Below are 22,931 nucleotides of genomic sequence, written 5' to 3'. Positions count from 1 at the left end.
GCCGGGCCTGCTCCTCTTAGGGTCTGTAGGGACCTTCAAGTGCGCCAAAAGCTCCGCGACCCGCGCCCCGGAAAACAACGAGCGGGAAGAACCGCCGCCAGCCCCGCGTGGGACAGCTGAGCCAAAGAGGAGTCCACAGGTGCCTGCGCGCCAGCGTCCAGGTTTCCCGCGCGGCCTCAGGCAGCTCCGCGGACAGCCCGGGGTCGCGCGTGCGCAGAACGGCGGGGGTGGGGCGGGCCAGGGAGGGGGCGGGGACTCCGGCGTGTGGGCGGTGCTGGGCCTGAGGTGGGGCGGGGCTCCTGCCGAGTGGGCGAGGCGGGCCGCTCTGCAGCACGCCCGCGGCCCGCCCTCCGCTGCGCCCCGCGCACCTCCTGACCGCCCCCTCCAGCGTGCGGATCCGGACCCGGGGAGCTCGCAGCCCGCGTGGGTCTCGAGTAACCGCGCCTCCCGCCCCCTCGCCGCCGCCCTATATGTTGCCTGCCGCAGTCGCCGGGCCATGGACCGCGCCCGCCGTGCCCCACGATGAAGCTGGCTGAGCGCTTCCTGCTGGACGCGCTCGCCTACCTGTTGTGCGCCGCGGCCTGCCTGTGCTTCGTGGTGTTGAAGCTGGTGAGCTCTCCTTATGGGCGCCACTTGTCCCCGCGCTCCGGCTTTCGTCTGCCGGCGCGGGCCGCCTGGGCTGTGCAAGAGCTGCCCTCGCTGGCCGTGCCGCTCTTCGTGTGCGCCGGGGCGGCAGCCGATCGCCTCCAACGCTGGCCCAACAGCATTCTCCTGGCCATGTTCCTCGTCCACTACGTGCAACGGTAACGGCCGGCTGCCCCGCGTCTCTCCCTGTGCCCCTGGCCCGGCTCCTTCTGCCTGCACCCCGGCCCCGCGCCTCTCCCTGCACCCGGCCCGGCGCCCTCCCCCTACACCCCGGCCCCGCGCCTCTCCCTGCACCCGGCCCGGCGCCCTCTCCCTGCACCCCTGTCCCGGCTCCCTCTGCCTACAATCTCCGGCCTGGTTCCTTCTTTCTGCACCCCAGGCCTGGCCCCCTCTGCCTGCACCCCCTGCCCGGCGCCTCTCCTGTGCCCACCGGCCCAGCTCCCTCTGCCTACGCTCATGGCTTCCGCTCCCAGGGTCTTCTCCTTATTCCCCCCCCCTCCCCCAGCGCCTTCTTGTAGCCTTCTCCCCCCGGCCATCCCCGGTGCCACCACCCTGCGCCCCCCAGGCACCCTCGTCTTGTCGACCCCTCCCTGGGTCCTCTCTCTTCACCCCGACTTCCTGGAGTCCTCCCAACACCCCAGCGCTGTCTCCCTGTGTCTGCTGGCCGGGGAGTTAGCTTGGAAACAAACATGTCTGAAAAGTGGGGGAGACAGGGAGACGGTTAGTGAGGAATTAAAAGGCAGTAATAGAAAAGAGTTTCCTGTAAACCTTAATCTAGAAGGTAACTACCTCATAATCCTGAACTTGGATCCCTTTTATCGGGTGGTGTCTTAGGTAAATGCAGGTGATCTCAAGTCACCCTAAGCAACTTTTTTCTGCTCCTTTTCTGCGTTTCCCCTTTTGTTTGGTGTGGGTAGAGGTGTTTTCTCCCAGCCAAGTGATAACCTGCAGCTTAGAAACCTGGCTTCCCAAAAGGACTTCTTTCCCCCTTACAGTAGGGGCTGTCTCAGCTTGAACCCACCGCTCTCAGGGACTCTCACCTGGACTTTGTGCAGGGTCCCCAGGACCCTGGCAGTGGTTTTCGGAGAAGTGACCTTACACACAGATAAAGTCCTAAAGGTGACTTCCAAATCTTTGGTTTTCAGGTCTTCTAATAAGTTGGGGGCTCTCTCCAGCCTTAGGCTTTAACTTTTATACACCTAAACCAAATGGCTGAAGAAAAGTTTAAAATAAAATTTTAAGATTTTTCATTCAGACTTGACAAGGCTGCACAGGTGAAAAGAATGTTCTCTGCATCCAAGAGAGTGGGGCTCACTTCCTCTGTGACTGTGGGCCAGTTACTTGACCTCTCTTGTTTTGGGTCCCCCCCCTTATAACAGCCACTTCGTAGAGACATAGGAAGAAGTGTGTGTGTATGTGTAAACCTCTCTTCATCTGGTTCTCAGGACTAGCATTCCTGGCTCAGCATGTGTCCCCATCTGTTCTTATGCAGGCACGTTGAATGGGCAGTGTCAGTGTTCAAAAAGGCTTTCTGAGTCCTGTGTCCCTGACATTCCAAGAGTATTCCATTAAACAAGGTTATTGTCACCCTGCCAGATTTTTTTGTAATGTGATTGAGCATTACTGCAATTTGGATATTAATAATATGTGCATGTCTGTATATGCTTCGCTGTAAATGTGCCAGAACCTGTGTCTGTCCCTGTCCATTTCTCTAATGGCCAGAAACCAGCTCTGGAGTCAGCCTGCCAGGTGTTATCCCACCCCCAACACTCAGGACTAAGATAAGTAACCGAGCTGCCCTGCAGCAGGGCTTCCCCATCTGTGAAATGGGCACAGTGATGCGACCATCCTGTGGGATTGGCATGCGTATGAAATAAAGGCAACTCCATAAAATGCTTGCATGGTGCTGGCAAATCTGAATGGTCAATATTGGTAAATAATACCGTTTTATATTGCCATGCAAATGGGCACATCCACGTACATTCTCTTCATGTCACTCATGCACATTGCTGCCAGCTTTGAGTTCCAATAAAGAACTTGTAAAGACATGGCATCGGAAAGGGGTAAAGGCAGCACTTTACAGGGCCTTGTCTGAAAGCCTGGAGTCGAAACTTTTTAATTTAAGACACTGTGTTTAATTGTATCTAGGCTCGCTCTGGTGGGAGACTCAATGCAGCCTCCCGAAAGACCAGAGTCACTTCTAGAGTGATAGAACTTGAATTGCTCGTTTCATCCAGATGTGGCCACTGAGACAGAGAATTCACTTTTCCCCAAGGCTGTTCGACGCGAGATCGCTGGGACTAAAACCCCTAGTTCCAAGATGAGTGGCTTTAAATACTCTGCTCCCGAGGATTTGCTGTGTCAGGTCTAGTTTTTTAAACAGCTGGGCTACTTTTTTCAAGTTGTACATGTTACTGTACTCATAGCCTGTGTGTTTTGGGGACATTTAAGTTTTCCAAATAGGAAGATAAACATTTTCCATTCTACCCAAGCAACTAATTTATTAAACGGTCATTTGACCTAAGTCAGTGAGCGCTTGGGGAGGACCGAAACGCATACAACACTGAGCACTTATTTCAACCCATCCACTGAGCCAGTCAACGTGTACAGAGCCCCCCGTTTGTACAGGGTGCCACAGATGACACCAGGCTGAGTGAGAAAGGAGACTGTATGAATGCCAGCCTGAATCGGGCTGGTGGAAGAGAAACCAACTAGGGACAAGCTCCAACAAGCCCGAAGCAGGTATTGACTTCGGGAATTTGGCAGATGTCTTCAGAGGCCCCGTGCTAAGCTTTGACGAGTGAGGCAAGGCTCTGCCCTAGTGGAGTTTGAGCCTCATGAGGGAGTGGTGAGGACCAAAGCCAGCTAGAGGGGCCTCCCAGGGTGAGGCGGAAAGGTGTGTTTGCTTATAGGAGACGGAGGCCTGGGCGTTTTCCTGTGTTTATTCGGCACACATTTACTGAGGAGAGGTTTGTGTACCTGGAACTGTACTCGTTATTGGGGGCATAGAGACAAGATATTCCCATAGGGAGTCAAGGAGCGCCAGACAGATTGTGGAACAGCTTCTGGATCTTTTTGGCAGAAGAGCCATGGAGGGAAGGGAAGGCCAGCCAGGAAGGGGACAGGGGACAGCTGTAGGAAAAACTGCACGAGGTCCTGTCCAATCCCCCAAGGATGGCGAAGGACCTTTGTAGGAATGTTTTTAATCCACAACGCAACAACTTGGTTGTCCAGAGGCCCTCAGTAGTTGTAGTGTTCACCTGCGTCCTGTCTGCCCCCAGGTCGCCTCCTGCTGATCATAGGCTTCTGAGTTCTTGAGGGCACAGGCAGCGTCTTCTCATGCCGCCCTTGGTTTTGCTGTGTGTGGAGCGGCATCTGAGCCCTTACCTGCTCACCTGGGACACATGCATGCTAGAAGTGGGCAGTGGTTTCCCCTTGTCACCAACATCAGCTCAGAGCTGCTCTGCCTTTGTCAGAGTCCCTGGCTATTGCCCTGGAAGCTGCTGCCTCACCTCAGATTCTGCTGCATTCTATCCAGCCAAGCAAGTTTTTTCAGTATTACCTGAAGCCAGGCTGCCTTTTTCTTTTTTTTATTTATTTGTTTTTTTTTTTTTTTTTTTGAGAAAGATTAGCCCTGAGCTACCTGGTGCCAATCCTCCTCTTTTTGGCTGAGGAGGACTGGCCCTGAGCTAACATCCCTGCCCATCTTCCTCTACTTTATATGTGGGACGCCTGCCTTTGCTCACGTGGCAAAGAGTCCCTGGCTTACTTCTTCATCCACTGCACCTCCACTTAACAGAGGTTAGGCATCCCACTTGGGCATGTGGAGCCTGTTTTCCCGGCCAGGTGACTGCAGACCTTGACTGGTTGGGGGCCACACTGAGAGGTGTTGATTGGCCCCCCGAGTGCATACTTCTTTATGTATGGACACTGAAACTTGAATTTCGTGTAATTTGCACGTATCATGAAATATTCTTTTGATTCACCCCCCCCCCCATTTAAAAATGTAAAAAATGTTTTTGGCTCACAGGTGGTACTAAAACAGGTGGTCGACTGGATTGGGCCCTGGGGCCGCAGCTTGCTGACACCTGATCTAGACTCATGTTGCCATCACAGGCAAAGATCACGAGTGGCAGATGAGGGAGGGGATGTGAAGATCAAACGACAGAGGTTTGGGCTTCACCTCTACAAGGTGCCAGCCAGTGTTTGCCAGTTCTTCAGAAGTCAGTCTTGAACTTGAAACCAAATTGGGAGAAATCTATCAAAAGTTTGCTGTACATGATTCTCATCTCCCAGAGGGAACATCTCCCATGTTTTCATTTCCTGGAGGGGAATGACTACCACAGTTGCAGAATGTCTTCCCCAAGTTGCTTCTTTAACACCTCATTCACTTATAATTTAGAAATTTGTGAGAGCTAGCCCAGAGCTCTTCCCTAGATCATTTTCTTTCAGTATCTATTCTGTATATTTCCAGCATCAGAAAGTTTTTCCTTTCCCCTTTTGGCCCTGCATTCCTATTATCCTGTGTTGAGTTTAGCGTGGATTTTGTTCAGGTCAACAGTCCCAGTCTCTTATGAACTGAGTACTCTGGATTTTTAACAGGGATCTTTCAAAACCAAGGCCAGCACTTGCCTCTCCCATGATGCTTATTTCCTACTCTTTCTTCTATATTTCTTCAAACTGGGAGTTCTCACACTCAGTTCTATACTGCAGTTTGCCTCCTGGGTAATTCCTTGAGAACTTAGCTCCCAGGAGAGTTTTCTCTCCACTTTCTCATCCTCTTCTCCTTTGTCCATTCCCCATGGTTCAAGAATGCCCTCCTCTCACTTTGGAAATGAGGCTGTTCACCCTGGGCGCTTCTCAGGTCTGTGCACTCAGTCATAGAGTGAGAACCGCTTTGTCTTCCACCATTGAGTGTCTCCGCTGGGTCTGACGAGGCCCTCTGCCCTGGCTGAGGAACAGGGCCCGGAAAAGCACCATTACAACAATGCCTGATCCCAAGGCAAAATCTCTGCCTGTTTTTAAGGGAGCCCACGCTGGTCCAAGACACACACACTTTCCCACTCGAGACCCAATCCTCTCCATCCACAGGCAATGTTGGCCTCTCACAGTGCAAGCGTTCACAGTGAGCCTGCATCCCAAATGCCAGCCCACTGTACCAACTATCTGCCCAGGTAAGGATCATGTTTCCACAAAGCAGAGGGAAGAGGCCGGGATTCCCTGTTCTTTTTAGGTGCTTGCCAACACTCTAGCTTCCAGATAAATAACTGCCTCACTCATGACATCATAGCCAAATGGATGCTTCATACCCAACTACTGCTTTGCCCTAACCCTGTATGAAGTCTTCTTTGGGGAGTTGGTCTGAACAAGGCGAGAACCTTGAAGACTGCTTTTGATTCTTGTGAATGTTCTCTCAAGGGGTTGAGTGAGACTGTGGGGGAGAGAACGCCTTGGAGATGCACAGCCAACATTATATTATGATTATCATGCTACTACTATTACTGTTAATAATTAAGTATGTTTCCACCCTGGGGTAGATGACCAGAATGGAAACAAATAGTAAGCTTTTACATTTTTTCCTTGTTTTAAGGTATAATTTACATACAATGAAATTCACTCATTTTAAGTCTATAGTTTGATCAATTTCGATGATTGTGTACAGGTGTGTAATCATCGCCATGATCAAAATATAGAACAGTTGTGTTCCCCTTAAATATCTCTTTGTGCTTCATCACCTCTCCTGACTCTAGTTTTGCCTTTTCTCTAATTTCATAGGTCTAAATTCAATTTCTTTCATTGTTAGAGAACTATTTAAGTTGTTGATTTCTTCTTGGGTCAGTTTTGGTCATCTGTGTCTTTTAGGAATTTTGCCTATTTTCGTCCAGGTTGTCAAATTTACTGGCATAAAGTCATTCGTAATAGCTCCTTATTGTCCACTAAAGGTCTATAGAATATGTAGTGATGTCCCCTCTTTCAGTATATTACACATTTATTTTAAAGAGAAAATCAAACACAAAATAAAATCTTGCATCCTTTCCATAAGTTCCTAATTTCTTGTCCTTATATTTTGTCTTTAAGCTTTTGGTAGTGTCACCTAAGTAGTGTGGTATAAAAGAAGACATGATCTTTGAATTACCAAGGTTTACGGTTAAACTCAGCCACTCACTGGCCCTGTGACCTTGAGCAGATTACTTATCTACTCTGAGTTTTAATCTTGTCCTCTGTCAAATGTGGGGAGCAGTGGCTCCTGCCCGGAAGCTAGGAGGCCTTGCAGGTGGCGCTCAGTGACTGACAGCCTCTGTGATGGTGATGGATGAGATGGTGTCCTCCAAATTGTATTGCTCAGACTAGAATGAGTGACTGGTTTTAGGGTAGTGGAAATTTTGGGAGACTCTTGAAGCCTGTTTTCTCTAACTCCATGTGTCTGTTTCACATTCTGTATAATTAGAATCCTGAGTTTGTGCACTATGGCGTAGATTATTGAAATGTGGGAAATTCTGCTTTCGACAGATATAGTAAACCAATACAAGTATTAGTGGGAATGACTTTTGTACAAGGAAGCAAGATTAAAAGTCCAAGACATTTAAAATAGAATTGCAACAATCATATTCCTTATTGTTGGTTGTTTGTGCTTTTTAAAATTTGCTTCTGTTTCCTGTTTCCGAAGGTGCTTGATTTTCCCATTTCTGATCCGAGGAGGAAAGCCGATGCCGTTGCACTTGTGTGTGTTGGCATTCATGTTCTGTACCTATAACGGCTACTTGCAAAGCAGATACTTGAGCCAGTATGCGGTGTACACTGATGACTGGGTCACTGACCCCCGATTCCTGACAGGTGGGTGTCTTAGTGAGGCACTCTGTCATTCGAGTCATAACTTTAATTTTCATATTCCAGTAGTTTTCAGTTACAAAGTCTGCTCTTCTCGAGAGAACAAAGAGTCCGTGATGGTCCCTGACCTAGCAGCAGGGGGCCAGAGCACCGGAGGTAGTCAGGCTGTCCCAGCACACCATCAGCAGTGGACGATGACGCAGGTGCCTGGTGTCTGCCCACTCAGGCACTGAATGTGCAAATACCTGTTTGAAAGGCAAGCCTAAAAATAGCAACAAGCTCCAGCAGAGTGGGAGGCGTGCCAGGTTTGAGGAGACGTGGCCACCAGTTGACCATGTAATCTAAGACAGGCATTAAACCTCCTGCGGTTTCTTCCGGAACATGAGAAAAAGTCAGACTGGATTATCTCCCAAGAAGGCAATTAGACTTTTATGATTACACTAACTTGAATAAACGTTTGGTTTTTCTTTTTATCAATTAATGTAAATTAATGTATATTTCCGAGTTCTAATGATAACCTTAAAATTCTGAGCAAAAATGAAAATAAAGCATTAGCAATCAAAAATATTTGCAAGAGCATTAAAAATATGTGATCTTGGGGCTCTTGTTTATAAGGAAGGTTCTCCTGTATATTTATGTAGTTTGTCCTAGAGTTTAGAAATTCTAGTGCATTCAGGTGTAGCTTGCCCCCTGGTAGCAAACTGTGTCTGAAATTAGTCCATCAAATTTTCAAACTTCCCCACAGGACTTTACCTTAAGCTACATGAAGCAACCTTATATTCCACTTGGCTTTTTCTCTATGTGTATGAATTTGTAATAATAGAGAAAACTAATATTTGCATAGTCCTTTGTTGTTGACAGAGCATTTCACGTTTCTCAGCCGTATTTTTTTCTGTGGATTAAAATCTTCCAAGGGCTATGCCCTCGTCAGACCTGGGAAATTTTGCACTGAGAGCTCTGTTTCCTCATCTCTCACGGGAAGGATGGAGGGGAATGTTTTTAAGATCCTTTTCTGGCTCCACATCTGTGTCTCCAGGAAATGCTAGGCTAATTTTGTTTGTGCACTGCCACATCTGTCTTCTCATTGACCTGCCCTTTGACGACCCAATTTTCTTCTGCCCCGACCCCGAAGAAGCAGGAAGAACAGGCTTTGGAGCTCCTTGAAGAAGGCTTGGCTTCTGCCCACACACACATTCTGCTTCCCACGGTCCTGAAAAGGGCAGAAATTAGGCCCTTCTCAGGTGAGAAGGGAAAGGTCAGAGGCATGAGCCGTCGGTCCGAGGTCTAAATCAAGGCAGGAGCAGAGCCTGAGTTGAAACCAGCTGACCTCGCTGGTTCTCCCCAAGGAAGGCTACGAGGTCGAGGAGGAAGGGGATTTTGTTTTTTAACTAAAAAGATAAAGGTTTTAAATATTTATTTGAGATTCTAACAGGACTGTGATGAATTGTTTGGATACTTTTGATAAACAACAACAAAGCAAAGAATCCTTTTGGTCTGTGAATTTAAATGTCATTTAAAGGAGCTTGGCAGACAGACCACATCACCTGCAGATGCCTTGAAGCTGGTCTAAAAGTCAAGACACCAATAAATTGTATACAAACCTCTAGAATTTTCTACAATTAAACAGAAAGATTTGAAAATGAAAAAATATGCCAATTGGGAAACAAACTAGGTTACCTTTTGTGTATTATATTTATTTTGTAGAGTTTATAGTTTTTGTAAGGAGACTACATGAAATTATGTGAATAATTAATTACACTTACATAGTTACTATGAGAGCTAAGTAAGTAATAATAATAATATCCTAACAGAAAGTCTTTCAGAGCAAATAAAAGTGGTTGATCTAGAAGGTTTTAAGACCCCTAAAAATGGAATTAAATATTTGGCTTAGATGAGCACAAATACTAGTTTTTTTTTTTACCAATCTAGGCAATTAAGGGAGCTTGTCTCTTAGAAGAGAAATAAAGTAAGCATGGAATTTGGGGAAAGTGCTTCTTTCTGGAACCTCAAATTGGGGGTCAAATTACCCAGAGGTGACAGACTGAAATGCGAAAAGGTAGCAAATCAACCATAAATTTATGGATCCAATAAGTGACTTATTAAACATTTTACAAAATTTGGTGCAAACTGTTTATAATTTCTGTCTAAAGAAATTCTGCCTACAGTGGTGAAATCAGAAGGAAGAAATCTTGAGACCCTTTCTGTAGACCACAAGGTCCTACATGTCCCCATTGTAACTGAAAAATTATTTTAGGTCACTGGGAAAAGTGATGATAATTAATAATAATGTTACTCCAAGTGTACGTTTCTTTGATACTGAATTGAATGCTACCGTTAAGCACAATTTGCCATTGACATTCTTTTAATATTTGAGAACAATCGAATTAAATTTTTATCAAATGAAGTGGTTCTTTTTATGAAACATTATTTTTGCATTTTATCTTTTCTTATTGGAATTAATTGATGTGATACTAGTAAGAATGTGACTTAGTAAGTTATTAAGATGCTAGTAACTTAAAGGTACTCCTTTAAGTGATAGAAAACCTCTGCAGACGTTTAAGAATGGGAGATAAGACATCGGGGATGCTCTGGGATGTCTCGGATGAGCCGGACAGCTGGCGGTTGACAGTTTTGTCGGGAGCAGTAGTGGATGAACAGATCCAGGAATGCTGATCGCTGAGCGAGCAGGAAATTAGTAGTGGGGGAAGTGGTGGGTGTGCATTAAATTGCTCAAAGAGGTGACCAAGGAAGAAGAGAACCAGGGATTGTCTTTTAGGAACCACCACCTCTCCAGGGGCCTGAACACATCTCGTTATGAGACCGCGTGCTGGGACTCCCTCTCCTCTGCACATGGAGAGGGCGGTCCTGCCTCCCACAGTTGTCGTGAGGATGAGTAATCCCGTGGGCTGGCTCCCTGATGACAGTAACCCCTTTTTCTAGGAAGAAGCCTTGTGCCAAAGTCAGAAGTCCTGTTTCTAATCATACCAGTCATCCTAAAACCATGGATTGTGGCCAACAGGTCAAAGTATTTTGAATGGATTAGATAATTTATTAGTGTTATTAGAAAAACTAAGCCCTATTTAGCATACTTGAGAGCAGTGCTTATAAATTATCTTTTAAATAAAAGGCAATGTTTATTATAATGATTTTTTCCTATCAATTATGGCTAAGATGTTGTACTAATAATGATCATATGAAAGATTACTGTGATAGTATTCATTCAGGCTTGGACTCTCAAATTTTGTAGTTCGTTACTCATAATAGTCTTGTGTATTTTTTTCTTTAGGTTTTGTCCTGTGGTTAATAGGCATGCTGATAAACATCCATTCAGATCATATCCTAAGAAATCTCAGGAAACCAGGGGAGACCGAGTACAAAATACCCAGGGGTAGGTACTGAGAGTGGAGAAGTCATTGTCAAGTGGCATTGCCTGGTGCCTTGCTGTGTTAGTTTTGCCAGATCTAACAAGTAAAGTCCAGTATTTGTTAGTTGCAAGTTTTCAATGTGAGTTGCCATTATTAATAGCAGTAATTACGATTATTGTTTCATTAGAATGATAAAAGAACCAACTCTGGGTAACCAAATGGTTATTAGCAAAAAGGACACTCCAGTTATATCTGTGTTTGGAAAGAGAGTATAAGGAAGAATTCCTGGTTTACAAGAGCGTCCGATACTTTGTTTCTGGTAATAGACGTGATATGTGACTGATCCTCCTTCTGAAAACAATTAAAAATGTTGGATGAAACTTTTAAAAAATCTGTTTAAATGTGTCAGTATCAAGAAAGGAAGTAATCCTCAGAGGGCAACATCTAAGCAAGTGCCGGAGTCCAGAGGGCGCCTGGTGAGAGTCCGTAACCACGGCTGCCCTCCCGCTGGCTTGTAGCCCAAATTCACCCCGCTTGAATGGTACAAAAAACCTCCAGCCGTGCACGAGGATCTGTGTGGTCCTAGCGGGTGGCGGCCTCGCGCGTCGGCCAGCACGAGCCCAGATCCCTGGGAGCATCTGCCTTTAACTCGGGCCATAGAGAGCCTGACGGACCACGGACCACGGAATAAGAGCCATCCTGGAAGGTTGCAGAGCCCACGAGGAAAGATGTCAGCACAAAGGATGATGAATGAGTGTCGATGAACTTGAAAGACTTCAGGTCTTAGAATTCACAGAAGCAGATTACAAAGTGAATACTAGATATTTAAAAAATAACAAAGGGTTGGGGCCGGCCCGGTGGCTCAGCAGTTAAGTGTGCACATTCTGCCTCAGCAGCCCGGGGTTCACTGGTTCGGATCCCGGGTGCAGACATGGCACCACTTGGCAAGCCACACTGTGGCAGACATCCCACATATAAAGTAGAGGATGATGGGCAGGGATGTTAGCTCAGGGCCAGTCTTCCTCAGAAAAAAGAGGAGGATTGGCAGATGTTAGCTCAGGGCTAGTCTTCCTCAGGAAAATAAAAAATAAAATAAATAAAAATAAAACAGGATTGAAATTATGAATAAAGAAGTAATACGCTATAAAACAAAGACCAACCAGACATAAGATAGGAAGCAATAGAGCTTCTAAAAATGAAGAAACAAAACCCTCAGTAGGGCTGTACCCATGACCAAGTGGGTAAGTTCGTGCACTCCACTTCGGCGACCCAGGGTTTCACCGGTTCGGATCCTGGGCATGGACATGGTGCCGCTCATCAGGCCATGCTGAGGAGGTGTCCCACATGGCACAACTAGAAGGACCTGCAACTGGAATGTACAACTATGTACTGGGGGCACTTTGGGGAGAAGAAGAAGGAAAAAAAAGAAAAGATTGGCAACAGATGTTAGCCCAGGTGGCAGTCTTTTAAAAAAAAAAAAGGCCCTCTGTAGGTAAAGTCAAACTGCAGCGGAGCTAGAAAGCGCGTGGCAGTGCTTAGCTTGAAATTCCTCCACTTATCTTCCTGGAAGCCATACAGGGAGGACAACACAACACTCAAATGACCGCAAACTCCTGCAAACCCCACATCCCTTCACCTGTGCCCTGAGGTGGTCCAGGGAGTGTGCTCTGCTGTCTGGCCTCGGGGCCTTTGCTTCTCCTGCCTGGGGCGCTCCCACCCCAACAGCTGCAGCCCAGCTGTCCCTGAAAGTCTTGGATGGAGCCTCCCCTGCACAGCCAGGTGGGTCCCAACCACCGTCTGTGACCACAACCTCCCTCCGCCCCCAGCCCCACTCCCAGGCCTCTCCCCTGCTCTGTTCCTCACAGCACCCGAGGCCTCTGCCGTGCTCTGTACTTCCCTGGTTTGTACACTGGATTTACTGTTCCAGATGGGGGGGTCTTGTCCACGCAGTACCCCAAGTGCCTACAGCAGGGTCTGGCCGATAATGTCGACCTGATGAATCTGTGAAGATTTGATGAGTGAAGGAATGAATGAATGAATCTATCCTTGAAAATTTCTATTGTCTTCAATTTTTGGTCTAAGGTTCTATATAGGTCCCTTTTGTGAAGGCAGTTTGTTCATTGTTATTCTGTATTCTCTGTCCTTGAGCCATGAACTAGCGAAGTGATATATAAGTATATCAAAACAGTGGCATTTTACGTTCGGATAAATCGTAGGTGTTGTTATAGGTATTTAGTTACTACCAGAAATTGTGATGAGAATTAGTAAAGCTAGTATCGTTGAGTATATTTCATCGGTTAAAATTCTGTAAAGCTTCTATTTTCCCAGAGTGGAATTTATGTTCTCTGAATAAGGATCTCTTAAGGCGGAATTTCCTGAGGCATCATTTGGTGAACGCACTGCCTGGTCTGCTTTCTTCCAGGAGGCTTATTTGAGTACATAAGTGCAGCCAACTACTTTGGAGAAGTGGTGGAATGGTGTGGCTACGCCCTGGCCAGCTGGTCCATCCAGGGTGGGGCCTTCGCTCTGTTCTCATTCTGCTTTTTATTCACCAGAGCACAGCATCATCACCAGTAAGTTTTAAAACACTTAATAACGTTTAGCATTTTTAATGTGTTTTCTACCTTATTGTAGCAATTTTCCAGTTATATTTTTTTTCAGTTTTTACAAACCTCTTGTTTCTGTTAATGAAGCTGGTACGGACAATGTCCATTTAAAACCCATGTCCCAGGCCAAAAAGTATGAATAAAATCACAAAGAGCAGTGTTCTGTTGTATACACGTCTGCATGAATAACTTTTTTATCTGCTGATGAAATTAGAACCTTTCTGGGATCTTCTGACAAGATTTTTCTTTAATCTTAAAATGCTTTCTCTTCAGTGAAGCCATCTTTGGAGTCAGTCATTACTCTCACCATCTCTATCATCTTGACTCTAAGCTGGTCTTTTGGTCCAGACTCTCAGCTTTTAAAAGTAGCTTCAAGTTAAGGAAAGGTTGTTTTTTCAGAGTTCAGCTCTGAAAAGCTTCCATCTCCCGTGGAAAGGCACAGCCCAGGAGTGAAGCAGTCACACGCTAGAACTTCAGGGCCAACTGGAAAGTCATTATCGACACTCTCATTGGTCGCTCTTATTTATCACGAGCCTGAAAATGCACAGTCCTGGGAGAGGTGCCCTCTCTGTGCACACGTGTAATTTTTAGAAAGAAGAGGGCAGTATGAAGGGGGCTGAGGTTTCATCACCAAAAATCAGCACACTGAAAACAAGCGATAATGAATAATGGGCACTAGAATTCAAATCACCAGATGTTTTAAAGAGGCGGGGTGCCAGTTTTCAGTTCCATTTTGAACACCACATTACAAAAGAACTATTTTTTTAAAAAAGGATTAAAGGAAAAGAAAAGAAATGAAAAGAATATCTAAACGGTTGAATGACCCGCTGTTTGTTCTAATCAACTTCAATCACTTCTTCTTCCATCCCCAGTTCTTTTGGAGTGTGATTATCAACAATTCTCCAGCCTTCAAAGAGAAACCTGAGGGAATTCATTGGAACTCCCTGTCTTTGACAGTAGGATTCTTTGAGTTTCTTGAGATGTGTCGTCATTGTCACTTTGAAGTGAATCTCACCGCTCTCCTGTCCAGTGACTTTTAGTTTCATGGATTCTCCTTCCTTCTTATCCCCCAAATCGTTAGCTGAAGGTTTTGCCTCCTGGTCAGACATGGGGACAGAGGATTCTCCCGAGGTCCCCTCAGTGCAGCACCCTTGGTTAGGCAGGACCTCGCTCCAGGGTTTACAAATCCGTCTCTCTTCCCCTCAGGTTACATTTTTGAAATGTTAATATTAATTTGAGTTGCCAGTCCGTTTATACCATTCTTAGCTAAACAAGTTACAAAGCCGTGCAAATACCTGAAGAATAACCACCCTGTAAGGAATCATCAGATACACGCCAGCACATCGTTGGCTCCACCCCGTTCTGAGCCTCTTTGAATTTACGCTGCTGGACTCAATGGTGAAGTTAACTGTCAAGCGGGGCATTTGGGATCTGTCCTGGAACGCGCTGTCTACAGCAGGGAATGCTGGCTGCGCAGTGACAGACCACAGAAAGCAGCAGTTGGAGGAAACCCCGAAGCTGGAGGGACGTCCCAGCCTCAGACCCTCACAGTGTTCATTCACACAGAGGCTCTCCACTGTGTGGACCTGGGTCCCTGATGGGCTCCAGGGCTCTGCGCACCCCCCAATCACATCATTTTCCAAAGCGTGGGGCCTCAGCCTTTATCAGAGCCCCAAAGGGCCTGTGATCCATTTGACCAATAAAATAAAAAATAGAGGATGTTGAAGCTGAAGTGAACTTAGAGAGCATCTTTCCAGTCCAACAGATGAAGACACTGAGGCTCAGGGAACAAAGTCTCAGACAGGTTGGAAGGCAGGTCTCGTTGAGAAAGGAGAGACCTCAGCCCCGTCTCAGCATCGCAGTGGTCCACTGATGCTGCAGCGATGATGGGAATTTGGCCTGGGCGGGTTGCCCTGGTGCCCACCTTGATCCTGCATGTCCTCTGAGCTAGGGAGAGCACTGCACCGCTTCACTGGCTTCGTTCACTCCAGAACATTACATCAAAATCTCGGATGCCGCCAATGCTGTGAGGCATACAAAAATCTGTAATGTTGTCCTACTTCACGGAATGTGTCCTCTCTTTTGGGAAGAGGACACAGGTAAAAAGCCAACAGAAGAAGAGAGAGATATCATGGCGTAGTGGAAAATATGCAGACTTTTCAGAGTGAAAATTCCTAAGTTTGTTGCCCAGGCTCACCACGTATTGAAAGATGCTAAGGATTATTCGAGATAATGACGGAGCGGTCAGAGCCGTAGCACCTAGGTAGCTAATATTCGAAGACATTATCTTGAAAGCGTGAGAGTTACTGAGATCCTAAGAGAACAACCCCCATGTTTTGAGGTGCTCGGCTGTGCTAGTGAGTGTGGCATCTTTACAGACAGACATTGAGGGGCGAGCAAGCTCCAAGAGCCAGGACCTGTGTGCCTCGCCGACCTGCTGAGACGACAGAGGTGTGAAGAACATTCATACCAAAAAGGGCTCCGGAAAAGGGTGCAGTGTCACAAGTAACAGAAAACGCTGCAGTTCAGGAATGCTTTGCTGCTGTGGCTAATGAATTGCGTCCTCCCAGAAGCACGCTGAAGTCGTAACCCTGGCTAACCTGTGAAGGTGGCCTTATTTGGGAAAGGATCATCACAGGTGTAATCAGTAAGATGAGGTCACACTGCAGTAGGGTGGGCCCCACATCCGCCATGGCTGGTGTCCTTACAAAAAGGAAAACTTGGACACAGACCCGCACACGAAGAAGAGAAGGTCGTGTGAAGACACAGACACCGGAAGGATGGCCATGTGATGGCAGAGACAGAGAACCAAGAGAACCAAGCCTGCCCTACAGCTTTGGGGGGGGCAGCCCTGCCCACACCTGGATTTCGGACTCCTGGCCTCCTGAGCAGTGGGACAATAGATTTCTCTTCTTTAAGCCCCCAGTTGGTGGCACTTCGTTATAGCCGCCCTAGGAAATAACCCACAAGCTTTTCGGCCATTTAAAAATCGATTGGGCCATAGTAAGGGCAACCAGTATGAGTTTCGAAGCCCTCAGTTTTCTCCTCTGTTACATGACGTCACACTGGAGTTTTCCCTAAATCTTCTGCTGTTTTTCTATGGAATGCTTTTTTCAGAACCAGAAAGAGTCATATTCTAAACAGTCTTCACTGAAATAATGTTACCACTTTAGGCGAAATATGTGTAACAAAATCCTCAAAATGCATAACACCAAGGTAGATTTCATGCAACAACAATGACAACCACCAGTGAATCTCTGCCCAGCCTGATGTCCTGTGCATGTGGGGATCCCTTCTCCTCCCAGCAACAGAGCAGAGGCCCGAGACCACCACCTCATCGCTGCCGTCGCCTGTGGGAGAAAATGTAGTCCTGTACGTCGGTTATATTAGATAATTAAAAAGTGAATATTGGCTGGTTTCTAATAATAAAAACAAACCAGAGAATACTGATATTTTAAGAAATTGGATCAGAGGAAGATTAAGCAAGAGCATGCCAAGTCAGTTGCAAAGATGTTTTCTCAAATGAAAAGGGAAGGGGCAGATCCCTGTCAGCATTTGAGTATGAAACTTAGAGAAATAGAAAATAAATAACTCCACTTTGCAAATTGAAGTCTCTGTTAATGAAAGCCCAAAGGTATTCTTTGCAGAAAGATTCATGAGTTGAAAGGGCTCTTTGTCATTCATTTGCTGTTTAAATTGACGTCAGTGCGAAGCCAATTCTAATGGATCAACAATGAATCAGTTCACTTTGGTGAAAGTATGTTCAGAAATGTTGGATTTATAAACCAAGGACAAAAGCAAAGCTGTCCTTTTTTGTTAATAATCCAACGAACCCGACTAATTAAACCATCAGATAAATTGATTCTAAAAGAAGACAATCCGTGGGGCTATTCCTTGCACTGTATTTGATTTCTCAGAATGTTCTCAAAGCAATATTTTATTACAGTGAATTTCTTTCTATAACAGCTAGAAGTGAAGTATTTAAATTCATAAATGATTATGTTGATCATTAGACTCTACATCGGAAATATTGGTTCCACTGTGCTGAGTTGCTAACAGATATTATGGTTGGAGGGCAAAGGGTCTAGGAATTATAGGGAGGCATGTTTTCACACCGTTTTCTTCCCCGCCAGCCTCTAGCAGCCACGCTTATTCAGTGGGGCAATGCGCTGGCTGCACACGCTTTTGCAGCTCTCCGTGAAATGACAGCCGAGGACAGACATGTACTTTTTTTTTAATTTTTTTTAATTATTTATTTATTTATTTATTTTTTATTTTTAAAGATTAGCACCGGAGCTAACAACTGTTGCCAATCTTCTTTTTTTCTTTTTCTGCTTTGTCTCCCCAACCCCCGCCCCGTACGTAGTTGTATATCTTAGTTGCAGGTCCTTCTAGTTGTGGGATGTGGGACGCTGCCTCAACCTGGCCTGACAAGCGGTGCCATGTTCTTGCCCAGAATCCGAACCCTGGGCCGCTGCAGCGGAGCACACGAACTTAACCACTCAGACACGGAGCCGCCCCCAGACAGGTACTTGTTCACGCCTAAATCCTGGAAGCTGGGGGCCGGCCATTGAGGACAACCTTTGAGGAGGGACTCTATTAAAATAAAAAAATCACTGCACATTTACCTATTTGTTAAGTTTAATGTCACTTAAAAAAATGAATTCAGGGGCTGGCCCGGTGGCGTAGCAGTTAAGTTCGTGTGTTCTGCTTTGGCGGCCTGGGGTTCACTGGTTCAGATCCTGGGCATGAATCTATACACCGCTTATCAAGCCATGCTGTGGCAGGCATCCTACATATAAAGTAGAGGAAGATGGGCACAGATGTTAGCTCAGGACCAGTGTTCCTCAGCAAAAAGAGGAGGATTGCCAATGGATGTTAGCTCAAGGCCAGTTTTCTTCAAAAAAAAAAAGAATTCAGTGTGTCTTCAAGACACTATGATTGATAGTGTAATGATTTTTTAAAAATAAGGCCTAACCAGAATATGTTTATGAAATCCTTCATCTCACAGCCCCATTCATCAGACTTGAATCCAAAAAGCAGGATTTGTGGCTGCTCAGAAAGTGTTTACTCAATTGTCAGTGACCTGTCTCCGCCAGAAAATTGGCAACACTGAGCTGTTTGTGAGCCAGAAAAACAGTAACTGCCTTGAAGAATTATCTCAGATTGAGCAGAATCTCAATGTGATGAAATGGGCATCCCCCAGCAGGGGATTACTTCACTTGCAACAAAAAGGCAGTGGACTGTTAGTTCAGGTTCGACAACAGTAAAATCAAGACAAAAAATTGGTGTCCAGCCCTGGTCAGTGTCACATGTCAGGTTTGATTCCAGGGTGAGTGAGAAAAATAGTAGAAATCATGCTGCTTTCCCTTTAAAAAATATTTATACATACGCATATGTCTATAAATCTTAAAATATAATTTCTTGAGGTGGATTTGTGACCTCAGTGATTAAATGAATGAGAAAATTTCAATCTACTTAATCATTTAACAGAGTATATTTTGTTCCCATGTAATGATTTCTGTGAAATAAATTTGACGTATTTGAAGAACATCCCTTTATTGGGAGAGAAATTCTTGATCTGACAAACGTTCTTTCCGACTTGTGAGGAGTCAGCCAGTGCACAGCACTTCAGACCATCATGCAGGTGTGTGTGGACATGGCTGTCCTGTCTCTGTGGATTTTAAGCTGTCATCAGCTTCTGCTCTCGCCCTTTTGGGACCAGTATGTCCCTCTTCAGTGGGCAGTTTCGAGGAGTTGGCCTCCCTGCCTCTCAGTGCACAGTGCTCAGTGCTGCTGACCCACGTGGAAGCTCTTAGAAACTTGTTCGTGGTCCATGACCTAGACCCCTAGCAGGCTGTCTTTGTCCATTCAGGTTCTAATTACAAAAAATACCATCAACTAGGTGGCTCTTAAATGACAAACGTCTATTGCTTACGGTTCTAGAGTCTGGACATTCAAGATCAGGGTGCCAGCACGGTCGGGTCTCATGAAGGTCCTCTTCCGGGTTGCAGACGACACTTCTCAGTGCCCTCACGTGACAGAAGGAGCGAGGAGTTCTTTGGGGCCTGTTTTATCAGGGGGCTAACCCCATTCCTGAGGGCTCCTTCCTCATGACCTAAGCACCTTCCAAAGGCCTCGCCTCCTAATACCACCACCGCGGGTGTTAGGTTTTTAACATATTAATTTGGGGGGTACACCTTCAGCCTAGCACAGGTGTGCTGAAAACTTTCAATCACTAATGAGTAAGCACATGTGTTATGCACCTGCACAAGCTTTGCGCTGCCATTATTTGTAGCCACATTCTGAGCTGGGCACTCTGGTCTCCAGCCGCATCACTGACCTGGAAAAAGCTCTTGTTACTCTACCCTCTTGTCAGGGGAGGGGTGCTTGGTCCAGAGGTCCACTGAGCAGCTTCTCAGGATTTTTCTCATCATGTGCCTTTTTGAGTACACAGAACAGCATCTGAAATTACCCATGGCGGTCTAACATGTTATCCTTCTGCATTTGTGGATTACAGTGTTAACTTGTGTAAAGTCGACAGGATTCAGCTGGCTCACCTTGCATTTGTTGTTGTCATACATTTCTGCCTTTTCTACAAATAGCTAATCGTTTTCCATCAGGATTTTTAGTCTGTTTCGCATTCTTCGGTGCTTATGGAAAGTCCTTTTTTTCTGCCTATTTCTCCATCTTATGAAATTACTTTTAATTTTTACTCCATCCACCTAGTTGCCACTCTTTTCAAGGAGCTGTTACCCCCAAACGAATGCATGTGCCTTTGTTGATGCAATTTATATAGAAACTTAAAATGCCTGTTTGTTCTGAGTGCTGGGCCACATTATGAGCAACCCCATGTTGCATTTTCCCAGGTCTGTTTGAGGGTCACCCAGCACATAGTTGGGTGCCTTTGCAATAGACCAGAGGTCTGGAGCTGTGGTTCTCTCCTAGGCCTGAGAAAGCTATCCGAGTCACCAGAAGATATTCAAGATATGCCTGGTCAGCTCCTCTCCTCCACGCCGTCTGCCTGCTTCCCAGGGCTGGCACATGCTATCAGCATCTGTATCACATGTCAGTCATTTTCCTTGCCAATAGAAAGGTGAACTATATAGGTTCCTTCTTGTGAGTCACACTTTATAATCAGATATATTTAATTATTCATGATATGGACAAAATCAAACTATGTATCTGAAATGCCAAAGCTCTTATTCCTACTTTGAAGAAGCTCAGTATTCCTGTATAATGAAAAATAATGTCCCTTTTGTTAGCATCTGTTAAATGTTTGCGACAGAATTATTTCTTTTGTTTAATGTTATTTTTTCTTATTTTAGGTGGTACCTTGAGAAATTTGAAGATTATCCGAAGTTCAGGAAAAGTATAATTCCATTTTTGGTCTGAGTCCATTGTCAATGGAGTTATCTTCAACTTGAAGCTTTTTGACAATGTTTCCTTGGGGATCATATAAATGAATTGTTTCTCTCTCATTTTCTTTCTACTTCGTCTTTGCTAAGATGAAGATTTCTAAGATTTGCTCTAGGAATTTTTTTCTAGAAAATTTGTAAGCTACCTGATAAGAAACTACTGAAGCAGAAATGCAGGTTGAAGTAAGACACTGCACATCAGGTCAGGAAGCTGGGACTCTGGGTAATGACTGCTGACTGTTTCTCTGATTTTGGATTTACCTCTTGGGGCTATGCACAGTTAAATGTGCACAAGTCCAGAATTTACAAGCCATCTTTGATGGCCTGTATGGACCAAACATTTCTCTCCTCCTACAACTCCCTGCAACACTTGGCTCAGGGTCAAAGGCGATGTTACCCCTCCCCTCCTCTGTCTTCAGAGGTTCTCTCTTCCCTCTCGTCCTGCTGAGTCAGAAAGGCTGTGGTACCCACAGGGTGGTCATGGCCTCAGGGAAACTCATGAGCTCTCACTGTTGGGTGCTGTGCAAATGGAAAACTTGGGGATAGAGAAGGGAGATGTACGAGGCCCCGGTGAGGCCTAGACAGGGGCATCCAGAACTTGCTCCAGCCTGGCTCACCAGGTGACTTCACTGGCAGGGCCCAGCGCTGGGAGTGTTCATAAGGAGCAGCCTTCTTTGTCTCCCATGAAAGGGACTTCTTGGAGACCCACGGGTCGGAGCACGATAGTGCAGCAGGGCAGCCCCCCCCATCTCTGGTCCTTTGCCATGATCCATCACTAGTCTCTTCTATAAGATGATTTTTCTTGTTCCTTCCAGGTAGAACTAGAATTTTTTAAGGCTTTTTTTAAAGTACCCCTCAATATTGCAAAACGATATCTTGACCAAGAATTTCTTACTTTAGATGCACTCAAAAGGTCCATGCAGATAAATGATAGTGATACAGTTTACTACTTATTGCCAGATATTTAAAAGAAATCTCTAGTGAGAAGGCTGTGGAATCTCTTGGCCCCTCTGAGAAAATCTAATGAGCACATGGTAAAGATGCCCTCCTCTACTAGGACAGCACTGCCTTGTTGCTATCACCTTTCCAGAGGTGGAAACGAAAGAGAACTGGAGATAAGAGAATTTGCGTTCACTCATGATCCACTAATGGTGCTAGGGGGCCTGAGGTCATGTCCTGTCGTTTTGCTGCCTGCTGACTTTGGGGAGGGAGCAGGCCCTCCTGCACCCCAGCTCCCGAGGCCCCTGGGCACCCCATACTCCATTGACTCCCTCCACTCTTCTTCTGGCTCGCCTTCCCAAGCAGGGGCTCCCTTCCTCACGAGAAACTGTATTGTGGAGGTTCGTAGTTTTTAGAATCTCTTAGGTTTAGATTACTCAGAAAATTTTTCCTGATGTGGCTATGCTTCAATTTAACTAAAAACAATGTTTTTGCAGGAAATTTTCTCCTTTTCTGACCAACTAATTACTTGAAAAACGTAAAGCAATAAATATTTCGGATCTCCTCAAAAAAGCTCAAACTTCTGAGTCTGTCCTGATTGAGTTGGGTCCACATGTTCTGGAAGGTGTCCCTGGCCAGAAGGATGTCCATCTGAGAGCTAGAGGAGCTCACTGTGAATTTTCCCTCTGTTACTGCTTCCTTGTTATTTTAATGACCCGTATGTACAGACGTTTGCCTTAACTCAAGAGCTGCTGCATAGTTTCTACTTTCCTGGCACGCACTGGATGAACGATTAACATAGGAATAAATCTTGATCTGTCTCGTCTCACTGCCCTCCATTTCCTAAAGACTGTAATTTAGTAAATTATGTCATTGTATTAATTGTAATTAAGGAGATTAATAAAATTACTGTTAAAAGTCCAGTCGTTTTGTCAGTCGTCCGTTTTGCTCTTCTCTGTCAATAGTTCTTCACTCTAGAAGTTCAGACAGTAACATTGTTTTCAGCCCTGACATCTGCTTCCCACTCATGTTAACGTTTCGTCTGGCCAGCTCCATGGCTGACTGGTTAAGTTCGCATGCTTGGCTTCAGAGACCGAGGGTCTCACCAGTTCCGATCCTGGGCGTGGACA

The 22,931-nt window shown here is 45.7% G+C and overlaps 1 protein-coding gene across 2 annotated transcripts; it reads left to right on the top strand.

The window, feature by feature from the left end:
• The first annotated feature begins 239 nt into the window (after positions 1–239).
• Positions 240–22,724, top strand: SRD5A1 (steroid 5 alpha-reductase 1). 2 transcript variants are annotated; one of them, XM_070587232.1, is made up of 5 exons: positions 240–803; positions 7,313–7,479; positions 10,760–10,861; positions 13,261–13,411; positions 20,773–22,724. In XM_070587232.1, exons 1-5 carry the CDS (start codon positions 523–525, stop codon positions 20,837–20,839), a joined length of 768 nt encoding a protein of 255 aa, XP_070443333.1. In that variant the 5' UTR covers positions 240–522; the 3' UTR covers positions 20,840–22,724. The 2 variants fall into 2 exon arrangements, with proteins under 2 accessions (XP_070443333.1, XP_070443335.1); XM_070587234.1 differs by lacking the exon at positions 20,773–22,724 and adding an exon at positions 14,317–17,972 and having other exon boundaries at positions 278–803.
• Positions 22,725–22,931: the final 207 nt, after the last annotated feature.

This window comes from Equus przewalskii, chromosome 20 (genome assembly GCF_037783145.1).
Source record: "Equus przewalskii isolate Varuska chromosome 20, EquPr2, whole genome shotgun sequence".
In the NCBI taxonomy this organism is placed as follows: domain Eukaryota; kingdom Metazoa; phylum Chordata; class Mammalia; order Perissodactyla; family Equidae; genus Equus; species Equus przewalskii.
The sequence above is the reverse complement of the archived record's forward strand: the minus strand, read 5'-3'. Positions and strand labels throughout refer to the sequence as shown.